This window comes from Bos indicus x Bos taurus, chromosome 3 (genome assembly GCF_003369695.1).
Source record: "Bos indicus x Bos taurus breed Angus x Brahman F1 hybrid chromosome 3, Bos_hybrid_MaternalHap_v2.0, whole genome shotgun sequence".
Lineage (NCBI taxonomy): Eukaryota > Metazoa > Chordata > Mammalia > Artiodactyla > Bovidae > Bos > Bos indicus x Bos taurus.
Genome location: NC_040078.1, coordinates 99,469,588 through 99,495,896, shown reverse-complemented (window position 1 = coordinate 99,495,896; position 26,309 = coordinate 99,469,588). Strand labels below are relative to the sequence as shown.

Genomic DNA, 26,309 nt, shown 5'->3' with positions numbered 1-26,309 from the left:
CATTTGGCAGACGCAGGAACAGAAAATGAGAGTTATGAGAAAGAGGTGAGGTGCCAGCGGGTTACATATGTGTGCAACTGGCTGCTGTAGAAATGCCAGAGCATAAAGGCAGGCAGAGAGGCAGTGAGATGGCTTATAAACACTGCTGGAGCAGAGGTGCCATCACTTGTCCTCTGGAGAGCACCCAACATTGCCATTATCTTAGGATCTTCACCACAGCCCGTGAACCCCCAGACACCATCTGATGCACTGACAGGGGGCAACGGAGGCACCAAGGGCAGTGGGGTTTCATTTGAGGCCACTCAGTGACCCACAGACAGAATTAAAATCAGAACTCATATTTCCTGACTCTCTCTCAAGAATCTTAAGTCTACTGGGCTTCCTAGAAGCCATCTTCCCAGGAACAGGGTCACCTGGCAGACAGGGGATTTGAGTTCTGGACCCAGGCTTTTGGGAATATTGGGAGAGGTCTTTTTTTTTTTTGGCAGAACAATGTTAGAATGTGAGCTCCTTGTCTGTCTTGTTTATCATTTGAGTACCTAGTGCAATATCTGCATATAGAAGTTATTCAATACATACATGTTGGTAAACAAATGAATCAGTTTGATGACTGGAGAGAATTGCGCCATTCTTGGCTCCTCTTGTCTGCTGGTCTTCTTTTTGATGTTAATCTTCTCAGGCACCAACAGGTTAATTTGCTGTGTGTAACTTGGATCTGCTGGGTTTTATCTGTTCTACTCCCCCACCTCTCTTTCTCCTCCTATTTTCCAAGAATGTATCCATCCTTCCCAGGGTTGAGGCGTCTCTTACTCATTTGTTTCATAACATTACACAGCTCTCTGTTTTATCCAGAACTGAAATTACCTTACGGTTCCAGGTGAAAGGGCTGGGGGCTGGTGTCCTTGGAAGATCAGGGGTTCTAAGCCAAGTCTTCCTCCATTATGCTGCATCCTTATATGTCTTTGTGACAAAGCCATCTTAGGGTGGATCAGAACACCTTGGAAGAACTCTACTTCTCTCTAGACAGAGCCTGCAGAATAACCAGCTTTGATCCAGCCCAACCCTGTCACATTCCTCTTGCCCTCCCCATCCACATGCTTCACACTTGCCTCCCCTATATCTCATACTTTCAGGACCAAGATACTTGGCCAGAGCTGGTTGGGGTTGCTCATGAGCAAACACAGCACAAGCGGAAGGAGCTGGGCTGACCACACAGATCTGGGAGTCCCAGATACCAGGTTGAGGAGCCATCCCTCCCCCCCCCCCCCAACTCACTTCGGGCTCTGACTGTAGTAGAGAAAACCAGCAACGAGCACAGACCATTGTCATGCTCTCAGGATCCTCCGCACAACCCCACGAAGAAGGCCATGTGAGCAGAAGACAGATGTGGATGAGCTCAGAGGTGGGGGTGCATCGAGGACATCAGATGTTTCTGAAACTCTCTAGGTGATTCCAGTGTGAATCAGGATGGAGGACTATTGTTCTAGACACAACTTTTCTTTCCTTGGATGTAATCTGATCCCTCCTCACTCCTATCAATAATTCACACTTACCACTCATTCTATATGTCTGACATCCCTAGGAAATTGAAGCAAGCGTAGTAAGTGTCAGGTTGAGGACAGTCGTGAGCTCTGGGCTCCTCACTAGGCAGTGATCCCTGGGACCCAGCCACAAGAGGGGTCAAATTCACTGTCCAGAGTGGTACCAGTACAGCAGTTCCAGTATATTTTGGATTGGTCAATCAACCTTTTCTCACTTTCTCTTCCCCTTATTTCCCACTATAATAGCCAATCCCTTCAAATTTCATTCAACAACAATTATTTATTAAGTGTCTACTGTGCTAGGTGCTGGGGAAGAGGAGAGAACCCTGATACAAAGCCTCCCTTGAAGATTTACTGAGCTATGGGTAAAAGTGGGGCAGTGCAGTGGGTGCATGCTGCCAATATTCTCCTAACTCCAGTAAAACCCAGGGCCTGCAGAACCCTCCAGGGTGTCCATCCTTTCACTCATCCACCTGATCACAGGTTTTGCTGAATGCTTGTATTCTGTCTGTCCTGGCTCAGCCATGTAAACAAAGGAAAAGACCAGCTCAGTCTCTGACACAGCAGAATGGGGAGGTTTGAGACCAAGACAAGCATTCTAGATAAGACAATTGCTGCAAGGCAAAATATGAACAAACCCAAGAAAAGTTGCAGATGGTTAGAAGACTGGCTCTAGTTTGTGTTTCTGAAATGGAGGAAGGGTGTGTAGGAAGGCTTTCTGGAGGAGAAGAGCTTTTGGAAAGCATTTGGAGAAAGGCAGAGGCTCAATGTCTCCATCTCCTTAACCCAGGTAACTACTGGATTGGAGGTTATCTCTAAGTTTTTCTTTGCAGTTGACATTTTCTACTGGGTCCTTAAGGGCATAGCCAGTGAGAGCTCCAGGAAGGCACATTTTGGTTTCAAGAATCACACTGCCAAGGTAGTGCAAGGGGCAGCTGGTAGGATCAGGGGCTAGGAATTGAATGCTGGCGAGTCTCTGATTCTGGCAATGTGGTGACCTCTCTCTGGCGCTAGAAGTGAGGATGGTTGCCAAATTTCAGCCACCGTGTGAACAGCAGGGTGTGTGACGAGTTGTGTAGCCATCGGCATAATAATGACCACCTTTTCACACAAGTTACCTTGAATGTTACACATTATCTCATTTAACTTAAACAAGAAGGTCATCAGTACTTGCTTTTTAAACTCATTTTCCAGATAATGAAACTGAGGCTCAGCTTGCCTGTGCCTTCTTGCTAGAGAGCTTCCATTGTTCCCTCTGGACACGGACTGCTGGGAGAACTTGCATTTATGTCAGGCTAAGACAGGACAGAAGTGACTTAGCAGCAGCAGCAGCAGCAGCATGATGCTTTAAGTCCTTTTTTTGTTTTGTTTTGTTGAGTCATCTTCAGGAGCAAGGTTCAAGCCCTAGAAGGGAGAACCTGGGTCAGAGAAAGGCCAACTCCACTCCCAAGACCATAATACAAACTTGTGTGTACAAACTTTTCTGACCTTGTTTGGGTTAAATGAGATAGTGTGTGTCAAGTACCTGAAGCAGCCAAGGTAGCTTACATGAAAAGGTAGTCATTATTACGCCAGTGATCATACCAAGAATTGCCTTCTGTTTGTTCCTCTAAGGAACCCATTGCCTCGTTTCTTTGAAGCCCACTATCTAGTTTTCTTCATTTGAGTTTTGGTAGAAATCAGCCAGGCTGTCTCCTCTCTGTGAATTTGGGGACTGTTGTCTCTGCCCCGTGGAGCTCAGCCCAGCCTGGGACTGTGGCTGACTGCAGGGTGTGGCTGGACTGGGAGCTGGCAGGGTGCCTGGGCTCATAGTATAAGGGAACTTGAGGGCAGTAGGAGGCAGACAGAAACCCGGGCAACTGCGACTCCAGCCATGGTGCCTGTTTTGCTCTCCCTGAGTCTCTCCCACCTGAGCCTGTGGGCTTTTGGACTGGTCTCAGTCTTGGTCTTCCTTAAGCTCACTCGCCTGCTGCTGCGGAGGCAGATGCTAGCCAGAGCTATGGACAGATTCTCAGGGCCCCCCACCCACTGGCTTTTTGGGCATGCCCTGGAGGTAAGTGACTGAGAGGAGGATAGAGAAAGAAGCCAGCCTCCTTTCCCTCTGGGAGTCTGGCCTAACCTGCTGGGGGCCATGGAAGGAGACCCTATGCTTGGGCAGAGGAATGGGGTTCTGTGAGCCGTGATTCCTGTTCATCTTTCCCACTGGGTCTCCCCCTCACTCTCACTTTCCAAGCTGGCCTCAGGTGGGGGTGGGGAATGGGGGTAGAATTTAAAAGCTGGGACTCAGAAGGGCCACAGATTCCTCCCCATTATTCTGAGGCCCAAGGTTCAGACAGAGCTCTGCTAAGGACTCAAGGATAACCTGGGGAAAAAAATTTCCTAGATAGTCTGATCCTACTAGGCAATCTCATTTAGAACTTAACCAGTATCCTCTTGTTCTGTGCACTGTAAAAATTTCCCTTTTTAGGGCAGAAAATGGAAGTGAAGGCAGGGACAAGTGCTCTCACCTAAGAGACCTCCTGAACCACTTAAATACTGGTGCTCCCAGATGTGGAGTTCTCCCTGCCATGCCTATGAACCGGGTCAGGGGCTAGGCATCTTCCTGGGTTCAGATTCTGATTCATCCTTCCCAGTTATCTCAGGGCGGTGGGGACCCTTAGCACCCATTGTCAGGAAGAGCTCTTAGTTCCTACCTCCATGAGGATCTAGAGTAGAGGTTTCTGAACACACAGAAAGGGACAGCTGCATTGGAATCAACTGGGAGAAGCAGATTCCTTGGCCCTTGAGCCCTGAAAACTCTAACATTTTGGAGCTAGGGGGTCTGAGTTAAAAAATGTCCCCAAGTGTTTTGATCTGCAGCCAGGCTTGGGACAGTAGGTATAGCTGCCAGAGGTTAAGGTTTTGAGGGAGGAATTTAGATTTCTACTACGTCTTGAGTAAACTTTTCCCAGAAGGAGTCTAGGGAATTGCCTTTCCTTCATGATTGACACTCAGGATAAGCTTACCTCTGGGTGGGATCAAGAATGTGATTAGTCACTCAGTTGTGTCTGACTCTTTGTGACCCTATGGACTGTAGCCCACCAGGCTCCTCTGTCCATGGGATTTTGCAGGCAAGAATACTAGAGTGGGTTGCCATGCCCTCCTCCAGGGGATCTTTCCAATCCAGGGATCGAACCTGCGTCTCCTGCACTGGCAGGCAGCTTCTTTACTGCTGAACCAGTGGGGAAGCCTAGGCAAGAATAAGTCTCTACAAATAACTGTCTTCTTAGGATGGCCTGGGCTTCCCTGGTGGCTCAGACAGTAAAGTGTCTGCCTGCAATGCAGGAGACCCGGGTTCGATTCCTGGGTTGGGAAGATCCCCTGGAGAAGGAAATGGCAATCCACTCCAGCGCTCTTGCCTGGAAAATCCCATGGACAGAGGAGCCTGATAGGCTACAGTCCATAGGGTCACAAAGAGTCGGACACGACTGAGTGACTTCACTTTCACTTTAGGATGGCCTAGTAACATACCTGCATCCTAGACACACCCAGAAAAGGACAGAAAGTTCTGGAAGATGAATCAGACCCAGGCTCTGCTCCCAAAGAGCTTACTCTCTAGGGAGAAAATAGATACCAGAGCCTTCGCTGCCACCAGGCTACTAGGGGCTGGGGTGCCTCACCAGTGTTTTGCATCAACCCCAGGTTTGGTATCTCAGTGCTTGTCCTGTATGGTTGTCATCTTCTGTTTGCTTGTTCATCATTCCCACTTGACCATGGAGATCTGGTCTGATTTTTCCCTGTCCCCTCAGGGTACAGTACAAACCTCCCCAGAGTAGGTATCACTGGATGAACAGACAGTGAGTGTAGGAGAGTAGGGCAGGGTATCAAGAGAGGAGACAATGATGGAGAAGACAAGTGGAGGGACCAGGATTTATCTGGGGGGCTGTATTAAGTACAGGGATGTTCTCTTCATGGGAAGGTTGAGGTATGACCCTAATGTGGGAAAGAGAGGCATTTAGAGAGACCTTCAATCCCTTTCCTCTCGTGTCTCCTCCTCTTCTCCTTGCCTCCATCAAAGCTGGATTTGCCATCAGCCTGTGGGCTTTCCTAGGACAGAGACCTTGCTCTGTGACCCCCATATCAGTGCTGTCTGCCCTCTTTCCCCCGGGTGCTCCTGCCTTCACCATGAGAATGTATTAAGGACCTGGAACACAACTTAGCTTTGGCTTCCTGGCTCTCACACAAGTATCTGAAGGGCCTTGGCACCAGGAAGGGTGGGCAAGGCCCAGAGGGGTGGTTTCTCTCAGACACAACAAATGTTTCCTGGGGAACCATGGCAGGCCCAACACCCCTGCATTCCTCCAGGGCTTGGCACCTCTGCTCTCAGCTGAATGGACTTGTGCCTTTTCATCCAGGACATGATCACATACAGAGTAACTGCATGTTTGAGTCTCGGGCCTCGTGGTGATGGAAGTAGGAAAGGAAGGAGGAAGACTGGTGGTAAAAGGAAGGGCCCCAGGGGCTGGGAAGAGATGTCCATCAGGATTCACTTCTCCCTTCTTGGCCTCCAGTTATAGTCTGTCCTCTACCCATCAGCCCCCTCAATTCTTAGAATGTATCACCTTGAGGCAGGGGCCCAGAGAGGACCCAGCACATAATAGGTGCTCAGCCACATTGTTGACTGAAAGTTGGGGCCCCTGGGAGGGGCCCGAGGCTCTAATCTGTGTTGGAAGGAGAGAAAGGAGAATGTCAACTCCAAGCCCAGGACAGGTGATCTCCTGGGACTGTAAAAGCCCTCTTCCCTGGTCCTGCTCATTGCTGGGATGGTTCCCTTGACCATGTGCAGGTTAGTGAAGAGTGCTGGCCTGGGGATGTGGCTTATTTTCACTCAGTAGACATTGATCATGGGCCTTCACCATGCTTCCTCTCTGTACTTCCATTTCCTTTTCTCCACATTTAGAAAAGCCCCTTTACCTTGCTGTGTTGGAAGGGGATCAACAGAGATAAAGTAGAGATACACTGCAAACTGCTGGGCAGATAGACATCGTGTATCAGTCATTATAGGCAGACTCTTGCTGCAGAACACAAGGAAGCACCTGCTTTCTTCATCTTCTTCCTTCCTCCTAAATCAACCCAGTCTTCAGGAGCCAGATAAGGTTCCCTTTGTTCCCAAGCAGCTAGCATTATCTGACCAATTACTCTGGGTCTGGCCCTATGTTGAGGCCAGCGGAGGAAGAAACAAGACTAGAGCCAGGCCCTAGGGTAACCCGGTCTGCAAGAGAGAGATAACACAGCATAGTGTTCCAGATCCTAGGGCCCAGGGAGGGGTCGATGCGCCAATTCTGAGAAGAATGTGGACATAGCAGTCTGTGAAAGTGCGGAAGGGAGGAAGATGATACCTATGATGATACCAAAGGGAGAGGCCAGAAAGAGCACTGTGTGTTTAAGAAATTAATTTGTTCAACAGATGTTTGTTTCTCAAGGTCTTACATGTGCCTGCATAGGTAGTTCTGAGCTTCTGGAGGGGTGAGAGTGAGGGCAAAGAGGAGAAAATAAAACTGGAGTGGGGTTGGAGACAGATCACATGGGACCTCACAGGCCAGGTCAAAAGGCTTTATTGTGAGCACAACAGGGAAGCAGGGAGTAGATTCATGCAAAGGAGTGAAGAGCTCAGATTTGGGTGGAAGAAAGATAAACTTTAGCTTCTGGGTGAAGACTAGATTGGCAGAGACTCAATAGGAGGCAGGGAGAGCAGGGTGGAGGCTGAGGCAGTGTTGATGGTGTGAGCCAGCTGGATGAGGGAAATGAGAGGCAGAGCAGGCTCTCTTGGTGTTGTGGGCATGGGGGGAGAGGAGGCATTGATGCCTTCACTGCGGCCAGATATGAGATGTGTCAGGGAGACTCCCTTCATGTACCAGGAGAAGGGGGACATAGGATTGCTCTGGGAGCTTTGTTAGACTGTGGCATCAACACAGCTGACTCAGAGAAGAATTTGGCAAAATCACCTAAAGAGAGAAAGAACCCCTGAGCCACAAGACTGCTATGTAACCTGGAGGAATCAATTTCTGTGTCTGTCTATGTGTAGAAATGTGGGGATCTGAGACCCAGGAAGTGGGGGCTCAGGGGTTGGCAGCACCTGTCAGTGTCTGGGTATGGGAACCTTAGGTTCTGGATTTGGGGTGTTTCATGGCAGGACCTCTCTCCTCCCCACACCAGCCCCCAACCCCAGAATAGCTACATTTGGTTCTCTGAATTCTGGTTAGCTGATTCCAATGTAAAAGTCTCTTGGTGGATCTGCAGGGGAGAGGGGCAGCCACCACAGGGCGTCTCCCTCAGTATTAACATAAATCTCAGAGAAAACATCATTCCTCGTTTCTGGTTAGTATCAGCATGGATGGTGTTTCCATCCCTAGGTACGGGAGGAGGGGCAGATTTTGGGGGCAAACACGCTGTGTTCACATTTGGAAATGCTGAGTTTGAGGGGCCTGGAGGATGTTATGCAGAAATGTCCACGGGGTAACTGGTCATGTTTCTGGAGCTCAAGAGAAAGGCAAGCTGGGATGAGAGGTCCATTTAAGAACTAGTCAGGTAGATGGCAAAGGAAGCAATGGGAGGAGGTGAGCACCTTCAGGGAGAAGGTGCAGCTTGGGAGCAGACTAGAGGCTAGATTTTGGGGAGCCTCAGTCTTTGATTAGCAAATGATAGGTGAGGAGCTGCTGAGATGGGGCATCAGGAGAGGCAGGAGGACAACCAGGAGAGAGCTTAAGAGAGAGAGGGGAGCTGACCATGTCCCATCACTGCTGGAGAGGTGGGGGCCGAGGCAGGAGCAAGTGGAAACAAGGAGGCAGCTCATTTGAGAAATTGGGTTATGAAGGGAGGAGGGCAATGGGGTGTTAGCTGGAGGAGGAAGCAGAACAAAAGGAGGGTTTGTTTGGTCAAGGGCAAGAGACTTGAACATGTTTAAAATACCAGTTGGCAAGGAGTGGTAGAGAGGGTGTGTGTTAGGCAAGAGAGGGGGGACTGATGGATGAGGTACCCGAGGGGAGGGTTGAAATCTAAAGGGAGTGGCCTTGGACAAGCCCTGGATACCTCCTCTACTGGAATAGGAGGGAAGGTTAGGAGCAGGCAGTGGTTCTTCAGGTCTGGTAGCTGACTTTAAGGGATCTCTTTTCTGATAGGTTGTACTTTGTGAAGCAGAGCAAGACTGCATTACCAGGAGCAAGGAACAGAGGGGTGGAGGGATAGTTGAGGAAAAAGAATTTTTAGAGGGACAGATTCTGGCCAATAATATGAGGCTTTCTAGAAGGTATTTCTGCCGATCTCTGCTCAACTGTCACCTGAGAGAGGGCTTCCTTGATCCTTTAATCCCCTGTCTACTATAGCACCCCTGCTCCCCTTTCTCTTCATTTTTCTTCCAAGAGTTGCCACTACCTGAAATTGTATGCCTGATGTATTTGATTCTTGTTGATTTCCTTTCTCCCCACTTGGCAAGTAAGTTTAGGGAGGGCAGGGCTTTGTCCTATTCACACTATGTCCCCAGGAACTAGCACCATGCCTGGCATTGAGAGTGGGTGCTCCATGCCCATTTGTTGAATATGTGAGTGTATCCCTGGGAGACCCAACTCTGGGCAGCAAAGTCACTCACACAGGGTGAGGGCCAAAGTTTGCACTCCCCTGGACTCCCGGGTGCCTCTTGGATATCTGCCTTTCTGTCTTCTTAGGTGTTGGATTGCTTCCTGTGTTCTGCTCCAACCTGGTTATTCCTGGTGCTGGAGTTCATCTTTGGTGCTGAAGACAGAGACAGGTGTTACAGGCAGAACATATGCAGGGTATGGGACTGGAAAACCTAGACTTGAGAGTTGTGTGCCATTGGGCAAGGCCCATCATACCTCCCAGCCCATATGTGGTGCTAGAAGAGTCACAGAGACCTGTGTCAACCTCATCCAAAGCCTCCCAAGCTCCTTCTGTTGAGCCAGGGGTTGCTTCCATGCGTTATGTATTCACATACATCCACAGATACATGTGCAGTATTCTACTTGTCTCTGAAACAGAAGATAGAGGATAAAGTCACTTACTTGTCTCTAGAGTTGGGGGGGAACCATTTCTCTGCTCCTTGGAGCATCACGCATAGATCCCTTCCTCCAAGTTCCCCATGGCTCCCTGCTCATCCTCATAGTTGAATCTCCAAAGAGTTTGTGTAAATTGAGTATTTTTTTTTTCTCACTGATTTTCATGTTTTTTTCAAGGACACTGCCTCATCCCAATTTTTGTTGCTGCTTCTTGGCAGGCAGTCCCAACCCCTCTGGCTTTGACTACACAGATTTGCTGTCCTTGACACTACTGGGGCTCACAAACATCCCGAGTGCTCATGAATCTGGTGTGTGTGGGGGGCGGGGCAGGGCCCATGGTGTGGGGAAGACTATAGCACCCAAGGGCATCTAGGAATGTCCATACTGGAGGAGCACAGACCCAGGAGGATCTGGCCCCCAACTCCCAAGGGACAGTAGCAGCCCCAGAGAGCAGACTGCAAACTCATGGGGAAGGCCACAATCTGGCAGCTTTTAGTTCAGTGACTAAGGAGTCTTTTTTAATTTTTATTTTATTTAACTTCTTAATCTTTTTTTTTTTGCCACACTGTGTGGCATGGGGGATCCTAGATCCCTGGCCAGGGATTGAAGCCGTGCCCTCTGCACTGGGAGCGGTATGTCTTAAGTGCTGGACTGCCAGGGAAGTAAGAATTAAGATGATCCAGAGATGGTTGGGACTACTACATTTTGAAAGCAGTAAGTTCTTGGTTGCTTGAGATGTTTGAGCTCTGGGGGCAGAAGTTCCCACATGGTGAAGGAGCTGGGTCAGGCAATTCTGGGTCCTGGGAACCGGAGATCCGCATGACCTGCCTCAGGGGAGCCCCGCAGGCTGAGGAAGAGGAAAGCCCATCCCCTCCCCTCCTTAACAATTTGTTTTTCTGAACTGCTACCCCATTTTGTGAACAGATTTGTTTGTTCCCCGTGGGAGAGCTATGGCTGCAGCAGACTGGCTAAGCGGGTATCTTGTTTCCTGATTTGGCTCAACTGACTGATGACTTGGGCAGGCTCATTAACAGGAGGGGCAGTAGGAAGTGCCTCTGCAGAATCCCAGTCGGCCCCACTCCTGTGGAATGGTTCTCTTTGTCTTTGGAATGTACCATTCCCACCTATAAAGAAGGACGATGGTTTGGCAATATTAATATCTCTTTCAGATCTACTCCTCAGGGCAAAACTTCCTCCAGTTCTGAGGAGGCAGAGAAGAGAGTGGTGCCCATGCTTGCTCTTTCCATCCCCTCCTGTTTATTCTTGGTGATGTCTACAATGGGTGCAAATGTGAGGATGAGTGGCATGTGGCTCTGGAGCCAGGGTCAGGGAATTATCTCCACAACTTGTTCTTTTCCTGATTCCTTCCTTTTGGAGAAAAACAAGCTGGCCTAGACCTCGGAGTCCTGTAGGCGTCCCAACTTGGGTCATCTGAGGACTGGTCTGAGATGTCCAGTTATGCAACCCAGAGAAGCTAGCCAGGCAGCCATGACCCCTCGAGAGAGGATATCCCAGCCCTTTTGATGGGGCTGCCCTCCACTAGTGGGGCCAGGTGCCAAGAGCTATCCTCACTCCTGCCAGGATCCAGGGGTGATCAAGGGCATGCAGAAGAAATCTGGGCATGGGGAGGCAGGGCTTGCTCAGGCTGTGTATGTGCTGTGGGTGTGCTATGTGTCAGCATGAGGTCAAATCTCCAATCCTGGGTGGGGATGCTCCCGTCCTCAGGCCAGGGGGACACTCACAGCTAATAAGGAGAAAAACAAGGCACAGATGAACCAGATCAGCCAAGGGTTCCTTCCAACCCTGAGATTCTGTGAGTCTGGCTTTGTGATTTAAGCCTCTCCTTGTCCCCTGTCAACTGAACTTGAGAGGGATGGAGAGAAAGGGCACAGTCATGGTGTTCAAAAAGTCAGCAAGGAAAACCCAGGAGCGCAGATGGAAAAATAAGAGGGACACAGGAGGAAGGGATTATTTCCAGGGATACCAAACAAGAAGGAAGCAAGAAAGAGATCAGGGACACCAGAAGGAAGGTTCCCTTTTACTAATCGGCAGAGATTATGTTGCTCACTTGTAACCTTTTGGACACTGTGTTCACAAGGGCAATGAAATTCTTACAACCCATTATTCTGGGTTGAACTCAGAATAAAGAGTTCAGAGGCAGAGGGGGAAAGGCTCTATGGGGAGATTACACTGGACCCTACAGAGGGCCTGGAAGGAGAGGAACCCCAGAAAAACCACAGATGATTGGCTGGAGGCCCAAGTAGCCAAGCCCAGTCCCTCTTTGGGATCTTGGTCTAGACAAGGATTCCTGGGGCTAAATTTTCAAATGTCCTGTGTTCTTCTTCAAGGTTGTTTCCTGGAAGATACAACATGGATTAATTGAGTGGGTGAGGACTGTGAAAAGAAACTTTACAAGGAGGAAAAGCTGGGCCAGTCCTTGCACGGCCTTGTCGTGAACAGCACGCCCTAGGATTGTGCAGTATACAGTTTATACAGCTGAACACAACAACCCTGACAGATTTCAGTACAGGGAAGAGAATGTGGGGCTCTAACCCAAGTTAGAGCACTACTAAGCTACAAGCAAAGTGCAAGTCAGTTCACACCTCTGAGCCTCAGTTTTCTCATCTGTAAGATGGGAATAATTGTTCTGCATTAGGTACCTGAAGTGATCTATGAATTCACTCCCGTAGCTCCTGATTTACGGGAGATACACAATAATATCTGTACCCTCCCATCCCCTATGTTGTAAGAAAGAATGTGGAAATGAGCAGTGAATCTGAACTTTAGCCAGAGCAGGCAGGATAGGGTCATCTGGGAAAACAAAAAGAAATCTGTGGTACTGTTTACCACACAGGAAGTGCTGATGGTGGCCTTTCTTCTTTCACTTCCAAGATTGAGTGAGACTTGAACTGGTTCTTCATGAGATGGCCTATCTCTGGCCAATGTTTAGACTAGCCAGATGCTTTGTATGCTTTCTCCCTCCTTTCTAGTCTTCTCTGTCAGCTCCTTTTTCATTCTGTTCATCTGGCACACTGTTTATCAAGGATACTCTGTATCTGGTGAGCTCCATAGTGACCTGGGGACGCCCCACACATGATCTGTGCTTCTGGGAAACTCACGGCCCACAGGTGGGGTCAGGTCAGGGGTCCTGGGTGTGAATCCCAGGTCTATCGCTAACAAGCTGTGTGACTAAGCTTCTCATAGTTGACTTGCCCTTAACTCCGAAGTAGGAATTATGATAGTGCCTATCTTATAGAATTTTCTGAGAGTTAAATAAAAGAATTTGCATGTAGTATTAGCTCAGTATCTGAACGCATCAAATGTTCAGTGAATGTCAAATATTTTATTAAATTTTGGGGGTCTTGGATAAAAGCAATTATAGCACAAGGCAGAATACGGGTAAGGCCCTGGTAGGGCTAGAGAGGTCCAGAGGAGGCAGAGATGTCAGCTGGTGGAAGGTTAGAGAGGTCCCCAGAGAGGTCATTCAGGCTGGATGCCAAGGTACAGACAGAACATCAATGGGCTCTCTTGGGTAGAGGGTATATGAAGAGTGAGGAATGGTATATAACAAATGCACAGAGATGATGCCACACCCCAAGAGGTCAACGTAGTTTCAAGCACTCAGACTCACAAGGCTACCAGAGGCACAGTTAGCACTTGTTTCCTCCAAGGATATGGGCAACCAGCCAGCAAGGCAGCATCAGGCATTCCTCACAACCTCCACATAGCCATTAGCCACTGTTTGCTCCTCAGGGGACGGCCAAAGGCAGGGAGATAAGCTCCCCATCCGGGATGTGGGTCAAGCTTGTTTTCGAATCTCCAAGTCCCACCGAATCCCTGTGTCCACTAGCAGTCCCAAGGGTCCTGCAAGGTCATGCACATTACCAGAGTCACCACACTCAGAGAAGCCCAAAGCATGGTGCTCTCATCAGGTGTGCATGGTTCTTTCCAGTCCAGATATTATTTACCTCCCAGGGTTCATTTGGCCATAGCTATGTTGCCTAGCAACACAGTTGATGTTCTACAGTTGTCAAGTTTCCAGGGGAATGGGTTGGAGAGTGTAACGCAAGGGTCAATTTACCTTGTAACAGGAGATAATGTTTGGTGAATGCTTTACCTGCAGTTGGAAGTATCTCAGGGCATGTCCAGACCACACTCTTTATTGCATTTTAGGGGCATTGAGGAGGAAGATGTGTGCAGGAGATGCAGGGATGAGGCTTGGAAGAAGATATTGGGAATGGGAGGGAAGGTTTGAAGGAGAGGAAACTTTTAGTCAGTCGAGGGCTTCCCTTGCCCAGGATCCACATGACCTCAAATAATGACATACCTGCCTTGTGTGTTCATTAATGTCACAGTGACTTGCCCGAGTTCACACATCTGAAAAATAGGGGAAATCAACATTCAAACCCAGATCTGTCAGGCTCCAAAGACTGCTGTGAGTTCTTGGGAAGCAACCTCAGATCTCTGTACTTAGGCTCCTCTTACTTCCCTTGTGGCTCAGATGACCTTGGTTCAATCCCTGGGTTGGGAAGAGCCCCTGGAGAAGAAAATGGCAACCCACCCCAGTATTCTTGCCTGGAAAATCCCATGGACAGAGTATCCTGGTGGGATATGGTCCATGGGGTCACAAAGAGTTGGACACGACTGAACGACTTCACTTTTCCCTGAAATGGGAAGAATGGTTTTGAAGATGCGATGAATCAAGATATAAGGTGCTTAGAAGAAGGCCTGGCACACAGCAGGTGCTTAATGAAGATTGGTTGTTACTATACTGTCTCCCAAACTATGGTGCTAACCCATGGGCAGGCAACTGGAAAGTTTAAAGTGTACTTCTAAAAGGCTCCTTCAAAATAGGGGGAAATGGATAAATGCATAATGGTATACCCCTGAAGTGGAATACTAGGCAGTTGTTGGAAACACTCTGAAAAAAGTGAAGTCGTTCAGTTGTGTCTGACTCTTTGCGACCCCAAGGACTGTAGCCTATCATGCTCCTCCATCCATGGGATTTTCCAGGCAAGAGTACTGGAGTGGGGTGCCATTTCCTTCTCCAAAGGATCTTTCCGACCCAAGGATCGAACCCAGGTGTCCCGCATTGTTGGCAGACACTTTGCTGTCTGAGCCATCAAATATCTTAAATAAAAAAGCCATGTCTTGGAAAGGTATTTATCATATACATAAGGCATATACAGTATATGTATATGTATCATATACATATACCACTTACATAAGGCAGCTCTAGGTGAGTAGATGTGGCTAGAAAAACCTCCGAAGTTGGTCTCTGCAGCCTCGTCTCCAGCCACTGCCCCACCTAGTGGCAGCTCCTGGGAGACACCATACTTTTTCCTACTCCAGACACTGCTTGCTGCTCCCTCTGCCTTAGAGTGCTCTTCCCTTACTTTTCACACGGTCAGCTCCAGTATCATCTTTCAGTTTGACCTTGAATGTCCTCGCCAACAAGAGTCCATCCTGGGTCACTCTATCTCAGCAGGGTCTCCCTGTTAAGTCTCTCTCCCAGCGCTGTGCTTATTTCCTTGTGAGTACTTCCTACTGTCTGCAGTCATTTGACTTTGTTGTTTACTTGTTTATTAACACTTCCCCACCTAGAGTGAATTGGAAGGACTGTGTTTATCTCATTCCCCTGAAACATCTAGACAGTGCTCTGCACATAGTACATCCTCAATTAAAAAAAAAAGTGCCCCATGATTTAGGGGTGGAATCGAGGTGATTTTGAGGTGTATTGAACAACAAGCTGGAATTCTCTAATGAAAACTTTGATGCTGAAAGAAACCTCTTTTTGGCTGCAGTGGAGATAGGTTGGTGACAGGTACCAGATGGAAGTAAGTTGGCCAGTTTGGGTTGCTGTGCTCACCCAGGGGCAATAAAGCGTGGCCTGGACTTAGAGCAGTGGCTCTGGGGCTGGAGAGAGGACTGAGCCCAGAGATGTGCAGGACTGTAACTGGCTGGGAGGGAAGGGCCGCAGGAGGAGGGAGGGGTGCTCCCTGCACCTTCCCGGGCAACCTCCTCTCTTCCCTGCTGGCCTGGCTGGTGATGCTGGGGTCCTGAGTGGCCTGGCCTTCTGTTGCTATTTCAGATCCAGCAGACTGGGAGTTTGGACAAGGTGGTGTCCTGGACTCACGAGTTCCCTTACGCCCACCAACTCTGGGTTGGACAATTTCTTGGCTTCCTGAACATCTATGATCCTGACTATGCCAAAGCTGTGTACAGTCGAGGAGGTGAGGACTCCTGGAAGAAGTTGGAGCTTCCTGAGAGCAGAGGGCTCAGGGTGCCATGTGGGGAGGGGTCCTGGGCCTGCACCCTAAGTCTGGGCAGGTGAAGTCCTCACCTTATTCATCACCAAACATCCTCCAGGAATCCCCCAGTCCCTGTTTGACCAAGCTTCTCTTTCTCTTATAGACCCTAAGGCCCCAGATTTCTATGACTTCTTCCTCCAGTGGATAGGTGAGTAGGCACTTGCCCTCCCTGTCCTTGGTGCTGGGTGACCAGGAGCCTTCCCTGTCTGATCCCTCCTTGCCCAGTGTCCACTCTTATGGTTACTCCATCCACCGGACCACCTGGCCCCAAGTTGCCACCCTAAGCTCAGCTTCTCAGTAGGAAATAGTGGAGGAGGCAGGAGAACTCTGGGCTGCCTGAGAGGTGGGGTTCAGGCAACTTGTCCTGCCAGGGTGTCCTCTTCCCTGGGCAGGCAGGGCAAAGGCTCTGGGCAATGTTCCTCCCCGCATTATCGAGGAACAGCTTCCTGGAGGAGGTGGCACTACAGGAGATCTGAGGAGATTATATTGGTGGTGCTGGCTGGGGCAAGGGCCTGTGGAAAGGAATGTGGAAAGACAGGATCCAGGCTGTCTTTCCAGGCTGCGAGGCTGGGTGCCTGAAAGGCAGACCTGGGTTTGGATGCCAGGCTGATCAGGAGGATGGGAGTGGGGTTAGGTGGGGTGGTGTGTGCTTGATCCCAGGCTGCCAGGGGTGGGGGCAGGATTGTGTGAACTGACCAGCCATCCCTCTCCCATGCCTCCCCCAGGGAAAGGCTTGCTGGTTCTCCAAGGGCCTAAGTGGTTCCAGCATCGCAAGCTGCTCACACCTGGCTTCCACTATGATGTGCTGAAGCCCTACGTGGCCCTGTTTGCTGAGTCCACGCGTGTCATGCTGGTGAGCTCCCTGTGCCAGGCTCCTGGAGGCTGTGCTGTGGGGCCAGCCCCCCGCCCCCCAGTTTTTCCTGGGAGAGGGCAGTGAGGAGAGTTGCTGAGGCCCGAGGCCCTGTTCTGCCTGCAGCAGCAGTGTGAGCCTTGCTCTGCCTGATACTTACTGCTGGCTGTGTGCTGACAACGTGCTGAGGCTCCAAGCCGCCCAACAGCCCCAGCTTTTGTCTCCACCGGGAGACCAGCACTCCCTCTTCCTACATCAAAGGGCCCCTGCGAGACCCCAGGAAAGCTCCTACTGTAGCAGACTGGAGGGCTGCCTGTATCTGAGAATATTAGGAAGACCTTTCATATCTAAAAAGTGTCTCCTCATCCTTGGCCTAGCACAACTGCCTGAACTAATGTCGAGAGTAACTCTAAAATGGATGCTGGGAGTCAGGGGTCAAGAACTAGGCTCAGAGGCTTATAGCCGGATAATCCCTGAGGTTACCTGGGCTAGCCTGTCTTCTTGCAGGAGACTACCCCCTCCCCACCCGCCAGCATCACTGCAGGCCTGACGCACACAGACTGAGCTGGGGAGCTTACCACCTTTGGCCCTCCTCTTCCCTCATACACAGCTGCCCTGGCTGTGTGTGCTGGGTGAGGTTCTGTGGGTTCTGAGGGTTCTGAGGTTCTGTGGGTTCTGCCCTCTGAGCCTGAACCACCCCCCACCCCCACCCATAACAGCAGGATGAGGCCAGGCCAGGGACCCGGAGTGCGTGTGGGGAGGACAGTGGTGGGTCCTGCAGGCACGGTGGGGCACCCAGCCTGGTGGGCCCCCTCCCCTACATCACCTCCCATCTCTGGGCTCTAGGACAAGTGGGAGAAAAAGGCTCGTGAGCAAAAGAGCTTTGACATCTACAGCGATGTGGGCCACATGGCGCTGGACTCGCTCATGAAGTGCACCTTTGGCAAAGGAACCAGCGGCCTGAATGACAGGTCAGGGGCCCTCGGGGCTGACCACGGTCTCCACCCAGGTCGGCTCAGAGGGCATGTGAGGTGGCAGGAATCCTGGGCCCTGGTCTGAGAAGAGAGGGGCGTCCTGCTCTACGGAGCCCCAGCTCAGGTGGAGCTGGGCCTTTCCCATGGCTCTCATGGGAAGCTTGATGGTGGGCCGAGGACGGGCAGAGAGTGCAGTACTTGGAACTGGATTCCACTCACTCGGGGGCTCTGCTGCGGGTCAGGGTCTCAGCATCTCCCCTTCCCTCTACTGTGCAGGGACAATAACTACTACCTGTCGGTCAAAGAACTCACACTGCTGATGCAGCAGCGCATCGATTCCTTCCAGTACCACAATGACTTCATCTACTTTCTCACCCCACATGGCCGCCGCTTCCTGCGGGCCTGCCAGGTGGCCCATGACCACACAGGTGGGCCTTTCCTGCGCCGCCCGCCCACAGGAGGCCTAGGTTCTGGTCTAGCTCCTCCTGGCCCCTGGGGGACCCCTCCCATTGCAGGACCTCTGTTCCCCTTTTGGGCAGAGGGTGGGTCCGCAGGCAGTGACACCCTGTGCTCCCGGCCCAGACCAGGTCATCAGGGAACGGAAAGCAGCCCTCCAGGATGAGAAAGAGCGGGAGAGGATACAGAGCAAGAGGCACCTGGACTTCCTGGACATTCTCCTGGGGGCTCGGGTGAGTGCGCAGTCACCCACCCTTGCCTAGAACATGTCCCTGACGGGTCTTCAGACTGTCCTCCTGAGACAGGGCTCCCTGGACAGCAGCAGGGGCTGTTAAGCATCTTTTCCCTCTTTCTCCAGCAAATATGACCTGTTTCTTGTCCTGTGGTGCTGTGCTGTGCTCTGTCGCTCAGCTGTGTCCAACTCTGCAACCCCGTGAACTGTAGCCCGCCAGGCTCCTCTGTCAGTGGGGGATTCTCCAGGCAACAATACTAGAGTGGGTTGCCATGCCCTCCTCCAGGGGATCTTCCCAACCCAGGGCTTGAACCCAAATCTCCAGCATTGCAGGTGGATTATTTATCGTCTGAGCCACCAGGGAAGCCCAAGAATACTGGAGTGGGTAGCCTTTCCTTTCTCCAGGGGATCTTCCTGACCCAGGAATCGAACTGGAGTGTCCTGCATTGCAGGCAGATTCTTTACCAGCTGAGCTACCTGGGAAGCCCTTGTCCAATGGTATATATCAGCAAAGGCTCAGAGGTGGGAGGGTGACTGGTGTGGTGCTGGGGAGAGATGTAGTGGCAGGGAGGCTGGGTCTACATGAAACAGAAGACCAATTCCAGCCTTTGAAGACTCTGAAGAATCTTAGCAACCTAGAACCTTAGACTTTATACATTACTCATTCATTCATTCAAGGAGGTCATGGCAACCCATTACAGTACCCTTGCCTGGAGAATCTCATGGACAGAGGAGCCTGGGTGGGGCTAGAGTCCATAGGGTCACACAGAGTTGGACATGACTGAAGTGACTGAACACCCGCAGCAACATTCATTTATTCACTCATTCAACTGGTCCTTCCACTCCACAAACTCACTGAGCCCTACTCTTGGTTAGTTCTCACGCTAGGGATGCAGATGCTGAGAAAGCCCTAGCCCTGGTCTCCTGACTCTCACAGTCAGGTGGCAGGGACAGGAGGTAGATGTTGACAAAGACTTCTTCCTCCTCCAGAAGGCATTGTGTGTGTCAGGTGAGCCCAATTGATAGGACTGGGTAAAATCACAAGTCATTTGGCCAGAGGGATCAAAGAAGACTTCCTGGAGTAGGAGTCATCCAAGCTGGCCTTGGGAGAACAGATAGGAATCAAAGAGACGCTCCGAACCCCTAGTCTGAAAAGGAATTTCCCTCCCTCTCCCAGACCTTCATTTGACAGCTACTCTTGTGAGGCCTTGTTGGAACCTACCTCACATGCCTTGGGCTGTCCCATTGTGCTTTCCTGACCCAGGATGAAGAAGGCATCAAGCTATCAGATGAAGACCTCCGGGCCGAGGTGGACACATTCATGTTCGAAGGCCATGACACCACCACCAGCGCCATCTCATGGGTTCTCTACTGCATGTCCCTGTACCCCGAGCACCAGCGTCGTTGTCGGGAAGAGATTCAGGAGATTCTTGGGGACCGGGACACTTTGAAGTGGTGAGTGAGGCTGCGGGTGAGCCCAGTCTGTCCCAAGGAACAGCTGCGCCTACAGGGCCATCCTGGAAACCAGGCGACGGCAGTTAGCCCTTGTCATTTTCCCCTCCAGAGTTGTGGCTTTTGGGGGGAAGCTATGTGTGGACACAGCCCCGAGCCCTTTCTCTCACCGTGGACCATTTTCAGATGTGTCTTGTAAAGGTGGTCAAGAGGCTGACTTTTATGTTGGCTCCCTCTGGTGGCAGAACGTGACTACCCTTCTGGGTTCCCAGATAGATCAGGGAGCATTGGAAAGGATTTGAACACTGAGGATGAACAGAGCTGGGGTAGCAGGAAGAGCTGATTCCCTCCCACCTGCTTTTGGATGGCCAATGTGCAGCCTCTAGACTCCTCTGATGAAGGAGAAAAGGCTGTTGCCCAAACATCATCACTTAGAAACTTACAACTATTTTGTTTCTTCATTCAAGCTTGAGCTCATATCACGACACTGATTGACGCTGACCTCTCTCTGGAGAATGATCTTTGGCAGTTTTGACTGGCCCCCCTCCTGCATGTGCCCTCTGCCCCGCCTCTCCCTGCCTCTTCCCCTTGGGCTTTCGAGTCCTGTCACCTTTCTCTCTAGACTCCTGTGTTACCTCCAGCCCAGGGATAGGACACAGCAGGGGCCACAGAAAATGCTCAGTCGAGGGAAGAAACTTTAGACTCGCTGAGGGAGACTGACTTAGAATTCCAGAATCTGGGATTTGAAGGATGTGGTTTTACTGGTCAGAGGTTGGAAACCTCCTAGGGTGTCCAGCCAGGTGCCAGATGCTGTTAGGAGTGTGGGGGATGAGAGTGAGTGGCCAATACTGCCTTGGGGGAGTTTTTAGAAAGACAAACTCTTGCAGAACCAAAAAGCTAGAGAAAACCACAGAGTGGGGTAAGATTGAGCGGCCCCATGTTCAGAAGAGAGGAATCAAAAGGGGTGGGCCCAAGTTGGCTTTCTAAAGAGATGTGTGAGGCTCAGAAAGGCCAAGGGGGAGAACTGGGTGCTCTGGGTTGGGGAACAGTGTGAACACAGCCTGGAGGCAGGGAGTTGAAACATTTATTTAATTTTCATTTTATTCCATCTCAATCTTGAAGCAACTTAAAGGACACATTCAATTAAATGTAGAACACAAGTGAAAAATGAGGACCGAGGGAATAAACCCTAGAGTTTGGGGCTCTGTAGTTAGCTGTTGCACAGTCATTATAGCTGGAGCACATTTGAGGTCTGAACTTCCTAGTGGCAAAATGGAAATATCTATCCATCTGTCTATCTATCTATCCATCTGTCTATCTATCTATCCATCTGTCTATCTATCTATCCATCTGTCTATCTATATGTAGTTACTCACCCCCTCCAAGCTCGTTATTGTTTGACATTTATTCATTCAGCCACTGTATGTCAGCCCCTACCCCTTGCCATTCCAGCTCCATGGGGAATGAAGCAGAACCTAAAGAACTGTTCCTCGTGGGGTTTCTGGGGGACACTGAAAGAGTGACCTTGCCTTTGATGGCCAGGAGCACATACACCCCTAGGATCCTGTGCTTTCCCTTCCTAGCTGTGAAAATGAGGGAGGGATGGAGAAAAGTGGAGCCAGGCCCCTGAGTCTGTGTGTCCACTCCACGTCTGGCCTGGACACTTGGAGCACTTGCGTCCCTCTGACTCCCTTATGTGTGATGGTGGTGAAGTGGGGATTCTGGCTGGGCCTGCCTTCCTGCAGGACTGTGCTGCCCCCCAGTCCACAAAGGCCTGCTTGTGTTGCTGGCAGGGACGATCTGGCAGAGATGACCTACCTGACCATGTGCATCAAGGAGAGCTTCCGCCTGTACCCGCCTGTGCCCCAAGTGTACCGCCAGCTCAGCCAGCCTGTCAACTTTGTGGATGGTCGCTCTCTACCTGAAGGTGGGATGCGGTAGATTTCGAGGTGGAGCCAGAGTCCCTGTGGGTGCTCTCTCTACCCCTGTACCAGAGGGGAAGAGACCAGGCTTTGTGTTCGGCCAGCATCAAAGTCCTAGCTCCATAATGTGTGGGTAAATCCACCAACATCTACACCTCTGGTCTGTCTCCTATGAACTGGGGGTGAGAAGGGTCCCTGCCATACAGGGCTGTTTTCAGAATTAAAGAGGCAGTATTCATCAGGGATGTCATGTACCACCAAGCAGATTGTGCCCTGAACAGCTTCAGGTGGCGTCATTCACTTAGACTATGATGTGGTGCAATGGACAAGCTGTACAACTGTGTGTGGTGGCTTTGTAAGGAGCATTTGACTCTGGATCTGACACATAGTAAGCGCCCAATGAATGGTAGTTGTTACTACTGATGGCATACTACTTCTCTTGAGAGTCAGTTAATGGAAAGTGGGAAGTGGGTAATAATCCTTGCCTGTCCTTCCTCGTGGTGCGGTGGGTTTGGTCCTCTTTAACTTTTCCGTTCTACAAATGTCTGTGTCAGGTGCTACACCTGGTGCTGGGGCTATGGGAAGTAGGTGTGCTGTTGATCAACACACTTTGATGTGTTGAGGGTGGGTATGAACTTTCCGTCACTGGTAGTGCTCAGGGACGGACTGGTGCTCAGTTAGGGGCACCAGTTAGGGGATTCTGACCCTGTGAAGAGGTGGGCCTGGCTGTCCCAGGACTGTCTGGTCACCAGTTTTCTGCTCTGCTCTGCCCACAGGCAGCCTGATTTCTCTGCACATCTATGCCCTCCATAGGAATAGTACAGTGTGGCCTGACCCTGAGGTATGCCATCCCTGGGCTCGGAGTTCAGAGGAGGTGGGCTTCTGTGGGGTCAGCCTGCCCTGGGACCTGGCAGATATTCAAGCAAGCCCTGTCCCCTCAGGTCTTCGACCCCTTGCGCTTTTCTCCCGAGAACGTGGCCGGACGTCACAGCTTTGCCTTCATTCCCTTCTCTGCTGGGCCCAGGTAAGGAGAGCCCAACGTCCCTGTCCAGAGGTGAGGATGGAGGATGTCATGGAACATCCTTTGGGGGAACTCTGCGATGAGGAGGGCCATGCTGGGTGTGCGGTGACCCTGATGTGAGGGAAGTTCCAGGGACCCTCTTCCTGCCATTAGCATACTCTTGTCTTTGGCAGGTGGGGTGGGTGAGTCATTCCAAGAGAGACCCCTAAGTCACAACCCACAGTATGAACCTACCTAGTCTGGGACCCTCACTATGCCCCCAAGATCTGTTTCTGAAGACCAGGCCAATCAATCGGTCAGTCAATGATTCATCCATACACAGTGACTGATTTCTGTTGGACACTTAGAGCGCTAGTTTTCATCACTCTGGATGTCTCATAGCCTGATGTCATTTTGTGCTGTTCATTGCAGGAACTGCATTGGCCAGCAGTTTGCTATGGCCGAGGTAAAGGTGGTCACAGCCCTCTGCTTGCTCCGTTTTGAGTTTGCCCCGGATCCCTCGAGGCTACCCATCAAGATGCCCCAACTGGTCCTACGCTCCAAGAATGGCATCCACCTCCATCTGAAGCCGCTGGGGCCAGGCTCTGAGAAGTAGCTCTGCTGAGATGAGAGCTCCAGACAGCCCAACCTGTGGCCTCTTCCTGGACGCTGCCCTCTCCAAGCTGGGTTGTAGAGTAGCTGTGCTCCCCTGTCTTCTGTAGGCTTATGGACTAGAATCAGAATAGGCATCTGATAGACAATCACCTCAAAGGCAATGCCATGTAAACATGTGTGTCTATAAATGCTTACTGCACATGTGTTCCCGAGCTCACTCATTCATTTAACAAACATGCTGAATAACTACTTGCTTCTAGATTCTTTATTGATCTCCCATAATTGTCCATCTTTCTAAAATTTACACGGCATTCACATGGAATCTGTGCCTTGGGACTGGTGGTTATGATCAGACACTCATCCACTCCACACAATAGACAGATGGCTTTCGGAGCTTGCCCCTTTCACCAAGATCTGTTTCTTTGTTTAACTTTGTATGTATGTGTCTGGAATATAACAGACATAAGGAAAAACTGCTTAAATCAAAGATACATAAGAAGGAATTTTTAGAGAAAACTCCCTGATAACCACTGTTGAGGTTGAGAAATATGGACTATGGTTTCATGGGTATAAATTCTGCCCCTTCTGAGATGGTCTCTGGGGTACTCCTGCCATCATCAGCATCTGTATCACTGTTACCTGGTGCCCTGGGCATGTGAGTTTTGGCTGGGGAAGGTAGCAGAGTGACATTAAAGGGTGGCTTCCTGGAAGAGATGGTGCTTGAATCAGGGTTTAAGGCAGGGTGAGGTATGAGGGTGCAAAGAGGGACTTTTGGAGAAGGACTCAGGCTGGGGCCATGTGGGGAATTAGTGCTCTTCCCAAAGTAGTCCCTGCCTGATGGCTGGGAGCATATACACCTCTAGGGTTCAAGTCTAAAGCCATTAGTGGGCTTCAATCCAGGAACTGGACAGGTGTGGAAGGAAGGGAACTGGGCTCTAGGGGAGAGGCAAGAGAGGGAGAATTCTGGCTTTGGGACTTGGGGATGTCTTTATATTGCCCTGGGGATAGACCACCTGGAGACACATCCTTCCTGCTGCTGATGCGTGGCCTCTGAGAAGAAGGTCACAGCCTTGGGAGTCGGGCCATGGGCCTCATGCTCACTCCTACAAAGCCTTGTCAAGACTCAGATCTCCTTGCTCACCTGAGGCTGGGATGCTGAGGCCTCACCAGAGTGTCTCCCATGCCACCCACTTTCCCCTCTGTCCTGGCCCTGGACAGAACTTTCTCTGCACAAGTGAAAAAATGGTTTCCATAGGCATTCCTGGGGAGAAGAGCTCAGCGTACCATCCATCTCTGACCCATGGGTGGAACTCAAGTCTAGGATGCATCTACTCCTCTGATCCCTGGATTGTCAGGAGGCCAGTGAGGCAGGACTGGAAGAAGATGTTATCCCACTTAAACACTAAGGGAAGGAACCTGACTCTGCCCTCTTCTGGCTAAGACTCCATGGGTAGAATTGCATCTCTCTCTGAGGGCACATGCCCTTGAGACCTCTGGAGTCAGAAGGAATGGGGAAGGTCCCTGTGAGAGGGGAGCTGGGGGACCAATGGGCACCAAAGCTGAATTCCATTTAATCCTACCAGCTCTCCAAAGAGATCCTGCTGCCTCATAGGATCCAGGATTTGTGCACATGTGTGTGAGCAGAGTGTGGAGTGCGTAAGGGGCACATATAGCTTGAGGTTGCACAGGGATTGTCTATGTACAACCCCAGCTGCTACATGTATATGATATGTACAACCCCAGTTGTATCCTGGCAGATGCACGTAGGAGTATGGATGCAGCTGGGGTCTTTCCTACTGCCTGGAACAAGCCGGGTCTCTTCTTGGTCATTCTCTTCAGCTCCTGTAAAATCCTGTGATTACAACTCATGTTCATGGCTGGCCACACAGAAGAAAAAGTTCCCATCTCCCCATGCTCTGAGAGTGACTAGACTGACCCTTTCGGTGCCACTTCACTCCAGGGGACTCGTCAAACTTCCTGCCTAGGACACACCCAGCTAACTCTACTGCTCCATTCCTGGTCAAACACAGTGTCTACCTGGCCACTTTTTTTTTTTTTCCATCCAACAAGAAGCATTAACTTTATTAATGTTAGAAACAGTACAAACTTCAAAGTCAGCTGCAGTTACTCTTTTGAAGCACCAAAAAAGGTCCTTTTTTCAGATAGGTATTGTTAATGCCGTAATAGCACTTACAATATCATTACTGTTGTTCTTCAGGGCTCGGACTGCCTTTGTTCTTGACACATTTGCTTGTGACATGACCAATTCTAACCCCTTAACTTCCACACCTGTTTCATCAACCTCTTCCTCTTCACTCTCCTCTTGTACAGTTGGAATCTGTGTTTTCCTGAATTTTGGAAACAGCTTCACTTTGAACGTTGAATTTCTCAGCAGCTGCTAATTGTACTTGCTGAGATAAGTCCTTGATCTTGGCTTCCCTCAAAACTATCTAGGTATTTGAAGCTGGGCTCTTGTACACATCTGGTTTCTTGATGACAAAAAGGATATTCTTAGATGTCTGGATAGCCACTCTAGTAACCCCTGTAACCTGGTGAAGACCTAGTTTGGACATAGCCTTCCACACCTTCCTTTCACTCCAGCTCTGTTTTGCTTTCCTAACTGGTTCTTCATCAGTTTCAGCTGCTGCTGCCAGCTGGGCTTGTGTGGTTGCTTGCACAGAATCCTGTTCCTCAAGTTCTGGTTTCTGTTCTAGACCTTGTCTCAGCCTGCGACTGTGGCAACTCCTGCTCTAGGGCAGGGATTTTTCTGTGGCTTCACCGGGTGTTTTGTAGGGGGAGTGCAGAACTAAGATGGCCATAGAAAGAGAGCAAGTGAGAGTGTGACCCACCTGTTGCAGAAGAAAGCCTTCCCCTGGTCACTTCTAGAAGCAGAATGAACTAGCCTGGT

General features: G+C 50.4%; 1 protein-coding gene and 1 pseudogene across 1 annotated transcript; one reads left to right on the top strand and one right to left on the bottom strand.

Annotated features, from left to right (window-relative positions):
* The first annotated feature begins 3,369 nt into the window (after positions 1 to 3,369).
* Positions 3,370 to 23,723, top strand: LOC113889931 (cytochrome P450 4B1). The gene is made up of 12 exons (XM_027537359.1): positions 3,370 to 3,594; positions 15,681 to 15,822; positions 16,004 to 16,048; positions 16,626 to 16,753; positions 17,597 to 17,721; positions 18,001 to 18,152; positions 18,307 to 18,413; positions 19,677 to 19,867; positions 21,658 to 21,791; positions 22,563 to 22,627; positions 22,728 to 22,810; positions 23,219 to 23,723. The coding sequence occupies exons 1-12, from the start codon at positions 3,415 to 3,417 to the stop codon at positions 23,400 to 23,402; spliced, it is 1,536 nt and encodes a 511-aa protein (XP_027393160.1). The 5' UTR covers positions 3,370 to 3,414; the 3' UTR covers positions 23,403 to 23,723.
* Positions 23,724 to 25,559: 1,836 nt separating this feature from the next.
* On the bottom strand, positions 25,560 to 26,220 carry LOC113890351 (annotated as a pseudogene).
* Between the last annotated feature and the right edge of the window lie 89 nt (positions 26,221 to 26,309).

Coding starts and splice junctions, on each gene's coding strand:
- LOC113889931 (XM_027537359.1), top strand. CDS start 3,415: ATGGTGCCTGTTTTGCTCTCCCTGAGTCTCTCCCACCTGAGCCTGTGG. Junction 16,049..16,625: donor CTTCTTCCTCCAGTGGATAG/GTGAGTAGGCAC, acceptor TGCCTCCCCCAG/GGAAAGGCTTGCTGGTTCTC. Junction 19,868..21,657: donor GACCGGGACACTTTGAAGTG/GTGAGTGAGGCT, acceptor TGTTGCTGGCAG/GGACGATCTGGCAGAGATGA.